The 7,346-nt window shown below is 53.7% G+C and overlaps 1 protein-coding gene across 1 annotated transcript in view; it reads right to left on the bottom strand.

The window, feature by feature from the left end:
* Window positions 1-7,346, bottom strand: part of UROC1 (urocanate hydratase 1) — a 34,384-nt gene that overhangs the window by 19,487 nt on the left and 7,551 nt on the right. Inside the window, exons 2-9 of the mRNA XM_008579798.1 lie at window positions 7,110-7,240; window positions 5,960-6,053; window positions 5,076-5,135; window positions 4,652-4,780; window positions 4,495-4,556; window positions 2,385-2,451; window positions 2,150-2,293; window positions 954-1,042 (exon numbers count right to left, since the gene is read on the bottom strand). Of these exons, the coding sequence (XP_008578020.1) occupies window positions 954-1,042; window positions 2,150-2,293; window positions 2,385-2,451; window positions 4,495-4,556; window positions 4,652-4,780; window positions 5,076-5,135; window positions 5,960-6,053; window positions 7,110-7,240 (776 nt within the window). The remainder of the gene's footprint in view (window positions 1-953; window positions 1,043-2,149; window positions 2,294-2,384; window positions 2,452-4,494; window positions 4,557-4,651; window positions 4,781-5,075; window positions 5,136-5,959; window positions 6,054-7,109; window positions 7,241-7,346) is intronic.

Raw genomic sequence — 7,346 nt, 5'->3', positions numbered from 1 at the left:
GATTCTGTTTTGTGTGTGTATGTGCGCGCGTGTGTCCCTGTGTATGTGTGTACATGTGTGTATCTCTGCGTGTGCACGCACACATGCTAAACAGGATGCTCACGGATGGGGACGGGAGTTAGGTCAGGCGAGGCCCCTCGATGCCACACCTGGAGTTTGGAATTTTTCCTATAATTAATGCGCAGTTATCTGAGAGTTTTAAAGAGGTGTGCATGTGGTCAAATTCACGTTTTAAGAATATCTGTGCCAACATAGAGTCCAGTCTGGATAATGGGGATATTTGGAAGTTCACTATTATTCTTCAGATTTTGTTTACATTTTCATGGAAGACAACTTTTAAGCCCCTGCGGTGATTCTGATCGTGGGACACACGCTGGTGTGTCTTCCCCAGCAGAGCTCTGCTCTTCAAAGAAAATTAACTGAGAGGATACCTCAAACACAGGCCTCTGAGCAGCAGCCCAGGGCAGGCTTCGGCACAGTTATGTCAGAAGACCCCCCAGATGAGCCACAGGCACGGTGCTGGGGAGTGAGATCTGCTCCTGCTGAGCATGGTGCTGCCAACGGCTCAGCTTCCCTAGCAGAGCAGGTGAGCACACACCATGTGCCAGGCTCAAGCCCGCAGGGAGATGCATTCTTCCCCAAGCTGCGGCTGAGTATGGGAACACCAAGAGAATGACCTGAAATCCATTAGCGCCGACTGTCTGACCACCAAGGACGCTAACCCAGTGGCTTCCTACATACTAGCAATAACAACCAAAGAGTTTGAAAAGATCTCTTCCCCAACATTTCTACCTCGTGACCTCTGGGTTGGCACTTGGTGTGGCGCCCACCTGCGGCCAGGTGTCAGGCATTAAACAGGCCCATACAAACAGCCCAGCCCCCCCGGTCTCTTCTGGTCTCCGTGCTTTCAACGCTCATGTGTCAGGTGTTCTGAGTTGAGCTGGGAGCTGTACCTGAGTCTCCCAATGCAGTGGTCCAGGCTGTCGGTCACCTCCATCAGCCAGCCTTGCTTGAGGCGTTTCATTAGGGCTGCTTTATCCACCTGGAACCGTGAGACACAGGGTCACTGAGGTACAATTCTCCCCTCAGCTAGGAAGTTGCCACCCCCACTTTTACAACACAGCCTCAGAGAAGACGCTCTGAGCTGCCTTCATACCCTCTTATTTATTCCTCCTACCTCTGTACCAAAAGAGCCCAGATTCTGTTCGGGTGACACTGCTCAGCCCAGGAGATGAACCCCATCCAAACGAATCACAGCAGCCTGTCTGCTGCCCCCATCCTCCCTTGCAGATGAGAACATCCATTCGACCCAAGGCTGACCAACGAGCCAAGAGAAGGGGCTCCTGCCACATGATTTTCCTGGGGCACGAGTCCACTGTGACCAGCACTTCCCCTCACACTGTTCCTGCCTAGAATGTGGAGAGTGAACAGGGTGGCTGGGGCTGGGCAGCAACTTTGTATCCATGAGAGAAGCCCAAGAGGATCTAAAGATGTTGCCACCATCGTCACTGAGCTGCTAAACCAGTGTCAGCATGTTGGTGACATAAGGAGTACGAAACCCTACTTATGTAAGCCGCTGTAAGTAGGTTTTCTGGTACCTGCAGCCCAGTGCACTCCTAACAAGTTCAGGCATGTATGACACAGGCTTAGCATCACTGAGTACAAATTGCAGTGGCATGTATCACTGAGGCTTGTCTGAAAGCTCCTCACCTCCTCTGTTTCCTGCTTCCCTTCCTCTCCTTGGCACCTACCAAAGATGTGAGAGCCCCTGAGAGACAGCTGCCTGCCCACGACTCTGCTGCTGGGGACTTGTCTTCCTCCCCCGCGACTGCAGGCTGCCTGAGTCAGGAGAGTCTGTGTCCATTTATTCACAAAGCTGCCTGAGTCAGGAGAGTCTGTGTCCATTTATTCTCCCCTCTGCACTCCAGGGAGTTGGTGGGATACAGGGGGCAGTGCCCATGAACAGACAGTCATGGTTTCACAGGAGAGCAGTCAACAGGACAGACCTGGGGGGGAATGGGCACTTCAAGGCAGGAAGTACATGCTGCTGCGGGAACCCATGGGGAGCTTGCAACGTGCTGAGGAGTAGAGGAGGCAGCGAGGGAGGGCGGTGGGCAGGGTCGATGACCAAAAGCTCCTGCCGACTCACCTCTGCTATCACGCCGATGCACCCCACGATGACCGCAGCCTTGGCCTGAGCCCCACTCATGCCGCCAAGCCCAGAGGTGACAAAGACCTTCCCAGACAAGTCCTCGACACCCAGGTACCGACGCCCAGCATTCAACACGGTGAGCTGCCGGGAGAGGAGGGGGCACTCACTGACCAGTCCTAGCCCCTGGGGTCAGGACTCACCCACTGCGCCCTGGGGTGGCCCCGTCTCTCACCACTGTGCCGTGGACGATTCCTTGGGGACCAATGTAGCAGTAGCTGCCTGCTGTCATCTGGCCATACCTGACCACAGAGAGGGCAAGGGGAGTGCACGGGCTGAGCCTAAGGCCGGCACAGATTCTCCCGCCACCCACACTAGGAGGTTTAAAATTATTTTTTAACCACCCCTTATTCTCCTTAAAAAAAAGAGAGAACATAACAGATAAGGCTGCAGGTCCCCGATTCTGGTCCCCTTCCATCTTCCAGATGTTTTACAAACAGATTTCGTTCTCTTAAAAACTGCTGTATAATTGGTAAGAAAAAATTGCTTGGGGGACTATTGAGCCACATGGAGTCAAGCGGAATGTGACACAGCACGTCCACGTTACGTACTTATGCACATGCAAAGACATGCGCAGAATGGGCATAGCACTTTATTTGCAGTGGCCAGACCTTGAAGCAGCAGGAAAGGCAGTCAGTGGGAAAGAAAAGTGAATTGTGGCCCAGGATCGCAGTGGAATAGCACACGGCAGACACGGAGGACAGAGTCCTGCTATGTGCCATGCAGCCACATGAAGGAGCATCTTCTGCAGGAGTCCATTCACATGACATTCAATCAACCTCACTGTGAGGAGCCATCTCCAGAGGGGGTGTCAGGGCTGCAGGAAGGTGGGGTGGGTCTGGACACGACAGGACTGGTGGCACAGGTGACCACACCTGTCAGAATTCCATACACTTCTGCTGTGTGCACCACGCTGCTCGGTGAACAACACTTACAGTATTGTTTTGCATGAGGTTACTGCTGTTATTATTCTTATTATGACTTGTTTTTCCCCAGCATAACACCTGTGGGTCCCTTCCACATCAGCACATACAGACCCTCAAATCACAGGCAGATGGAGGAAGACTACCTGCTTCCTGAAACAGAACAGCCTCCAACCTTGTCAAAGAGGAGCAGGGCACAGGGGCTGCCCACGATGGTCTAGCTACCCAAGTCACACGCATGAGGAACGTTTGCAAAAGTCCACACGCATGAGGAACGTTTGCAAGGACACAGGAGACACCGTCGACTGCGGAGTCTAGGGCGGGAGAGCGATTTCCTTTTCACTATAGCTCCTTTTACAATGTGTGATGAAAGAGTTTTCAGTTCGGAGCATGGATTAACTTCAAAACAGATGAAAAGCTCGACAGCCCGGAAAGGGTGCGAGGAGATGGGTGCAGTTCTAGCGTTCGGTGCCTGCCGGGCTCGGCGCACAAGAGCCCATCATGTGTGCATGTGACATGTGTACGCCTCATCCTGGGCAAACTTCACTCCAAAAGAAAAAAAAAGTGTTGGGCCGAGCCCGTGGTGCACTCGGGAGATTGCGGCGCTGGGAGTGCAGCAGCGCTCCCGGCACGGGTTCGGCTCCTATATAGGGATGACCAGTGCACTCACAGCGCTCACCCCCCCCCCACGGTGCAGCCGGTCTCAAAAAGGACAAAAAAGAAAAAAAAAAAGAAAAAAAACTGTCAACAAATATCAAAGTCCAGTCTGTAATATTTGCAACTAAGTTGGAGATATGTTAAAAGCAAGCCGGGTGGATAGAATGACAGACACACGATAGAGCAAGTACAGTAGCAAGTCAATCACAGGATTCTGCTGTTCACTGCAAACTCTGTCGATTTTCTGTTTGCTTGAGATTGTTCGTAATAAAATGTTGGGAAAAGTCAGGATCCAAAATTGTATGTTCTGGGCTGAGCCCGTGGCGCACTCGGGAGAGTGCGGCGCTGGGAGCGCAGCGATGCTCCCGCCGCGGGTTCGGATCCTATATACGGATGACCGGTGCGCTCACTGGCTGAGCGCGGTATGGGCGACACCACACCAAGGGTTGCGATCCCCTTACCGGTCACGAAAAAGACAAAAAAAAAGAAAAAAAAAATTGTATGTTCTCTTGCTTACAAGTGTATACAAATTGCAGGCATATACATAAACACTACTAGGGAACATGTGAAAACGAAATTATTTATGCCACGGGGCTGTGACTGTGAGTGCTTTCCAAAAATTACGTGTAATGTCGCTACATTCGCTTTATAATGAAACACGGCTAAGGAAAAACACCACAGCGAGAAACTGAAACAGCGACTCACATTGTAACCCCCAAGGCAAAGAGCTTCTCATACTCTGTCCTGGAGGAGTAGTTGGGAATGACCTGGAAAACAGGGATGGAGCAGCAGCAGGTGTCGGGGCACAGGGCTCCTCCCTGCACCAGCAGCACCTCCCCGAGCCCAGCTGCCTGGGACCCACCATGCCATTGGTGATGACCAGCCGTGGGGTGCCAGGGCTGCTGGGGAACAGGCCCAGTGGGTGTCCACTGTACATGACCAGAGTCTGCTCCTCTGTCATCTTCGACAAGTAGGACATGGTCAGCCAGAACTGGAGGGAGAGCAGAGCGGGAGGGGGCTGCAGGTGTGCGTGGCCCCCACACGGGCCCCACAGTCCTGCCCAGTGGCCCCACCCCTGCAGGTCTCCTTTACACTCCAATGGCTCCTGGTGCTTCCAATAATGCCACTCCTGCCCATTCTTATAACCTGAAACGTCCCCCAGTAACCTACGAGGCTGGAGCCTCAGGCATCATGGAGGCAGAGACCCAAGTCCTAAGCCACGGATCTGTAAGCTCCTTCTAGGCCAGTGGGGGAAGGAGCGAGGCCACACGGTCCACCCACGGTACCTGAGCCCAGTTGCTGAACACCTGCCCGTTTCCTCCATAGGTCACCAGCTCCTGGGGAAACTGGAGAAGATATGGTGTCATCTGAAATGAGGCCCCAGAAGGGCCCAGGAAGCCATGGGGAGGGAGAGGAAGGCCCCCACCTCCCAGGCTAGGCTTAACGGGGTGGGGACAGGAGAAGCCAGAGGGTGAGGCCCAGGGACAGCCACATTAGCAGGAATGCTGGCCCAGCCTGTGACTGGGGTAAGGGCTCAGCTTGGCATTAGGAGTCAGAGCTGGGTCTGGGGCCAGGGCCAGGCTCAGGATGTCGTCACCTACTAGGCAAAGTGGTCAAATTTTAGTGACCTATTGCCCTCAAGGAACTCAGGACCTCTCCCCCAAGGCTGTCCTTTCTCAATAAGGGTAATTGATGTACAGTCTGGACTCCCATGCCATGCACCTATGGCCAGGTCATGCCTCCAGAACGCAGTCCTGGCCACCTGCACTTGTTGTGCACGGCTCCACAGTATGAAAAAAGAATGTAAAATATCTCATTAACAATATTTATACTGATTACATGTTAAAATAATATTTGTGGATCTATTAGGATAAATAAAATATAGTATTAAATCTGTTTATTTTTGCTTTTTCATGTGACTATAGATAATTTAAAATTACATATGTGTCCACTGTGGCGATGCTGATGTCCTGTTTTGGTGCTGTCCTATAGTTACAGAAGACCACTACGGAAGGCAGGGGCAGGGCACAGACCTCTCTGTGCTAGCTTTGCAACTTCCTATGAATTGGCACTTATTTCAGAATTAAAGGCTTAAGAGCATTACACGTGTGTCTTGTGTTACACTTCCAGTGGACAGCTCCAGGCCTCGGTTTCCCCAGCAGTCCATTACCTGGGCCACGGCGGGGTCCAGGTTGTTCATGATCATGTGCATGATGGCTGCAGCCGATGTCGTCCGGCAGGGGTACTGCTCAATAGGATAGGCCCTGCCAGGGGAAGCCCAGCCACCAGGTGTGACCACGGGGAGGCTCCAGTCTTCCCTTCCTGCTAACATGCAGTGTCCACCCTGCCACAGCCCAGCACCTGGCCATGCGGGAATGGACAACAAGACCTGGCACCTACAGATCTCACTAGGCACCCACAATGGGGGCTCCAGAACCACTAAAGCCACCCATTCTGGTGCTCAGATTGTTTGAGCTCCCAAACTCCCAGGCACGGGGAGCCCAGGCCCCACCCCACCCCAGCGGCCGTCCCTCCCCATTTGAAGAGCTCCACCTGGGTAAAAGCTGATTGCAAAACAGAGCTGATGCCTGCTTTCCAGAAGTCTCTACCTCCAGACAGTTTGTGCATTCGTTCTTTCATTCACTCCACAAACACTCCCGGGCACACATTCTACAGCAAGTGCCAGGCCAGGAGGACCCAACGAGAATGAGGACCTGGTTTCCTGCTTAATGGGGAACAGTGTTCCCAGGGATGACTTGAGACAAGTGTGATTCCAGGGAGGAGACAGCGTCTGCCGGGAACTGTCAGAAATGCAGACTCTCAAGGACCACTGAATCAGAAATCAGAGTGAGGCCCAGCATGCCGGCTCTCAAAGCCTCCAAGGATCGAGAATGTGAGAGATCGGAAGTCACTGACAGAGCCGCCCCAGCTCGCCCCGCTGTCTTGCAGAATGACAAGAAATGGTATTTAGAAAGGGATTTTGTATACAATTTAGCTCCAGAATTGCAGAGGACCGGCTGACCAGGATGGGTGGGCCTGGCCAGAGAGACCCATCTAATGAGGTGCCCCCATCTTAGGGCCAGGCCTGGGGGCCACAGCCAGCTCTGGGCTACAGACCCCTGCAGATGACAACCCAACATCCCCTCCCTCTGCGCGAGGGGGGTCTGCTCAGTGTGCCACCCCCTCCTGCCTGCTAGTGCGGACAGCTAGACTTCCCCCTCGCTGCTGACTCTCTGAAGTGTCTGGCCTCCAGCACGGTCCTCCTGGGAGCTTTCTTCCCCCTCTGAGCCTCCTTTGAAGCTGTGCCCACCCGCACTCACCTCATTTCAATGTCAGGACAGAACCGGTACATGTAGATGTGCCCATACAGTCGCAGCTCCTGGGCAAACTCGGGGGCCAGCAGCTCCTGCACGTCCGGCGGGAAGTAGCGCAGGGCATTCCTCAGCGCTAGCTGCGGGGAGAGCGGAGAGAGGCAGCGGGGGGCCGGGGGCTCCAGCCAAGTGTCCTGAGGCCTCCATCTTGGGCCATCCTCCCCCCGCCCCCGATCACCCCCCCCC

This window comes from Galeopterus variegatus, unplaced genomic scaffold, assembly GCF_000696425.1.
Source record: "Galeopterus variegatus unplaced genomic scaffold, G_variegatus-3.0.2 Scaffold1955, whole genome shotgun sequence".
Lineage (NCBI taxonomy): Eukaryota > Metazoa > Chordata > Mammalia > Dermoptera > Cynocephalidae > Galeopterus > Galeopterus variegatus.
The sequence above is the reverse complement of the archived record's forward strand: the minus strand, read 5'-3'. Positions and strand labels throughout refer to the sequence as shown.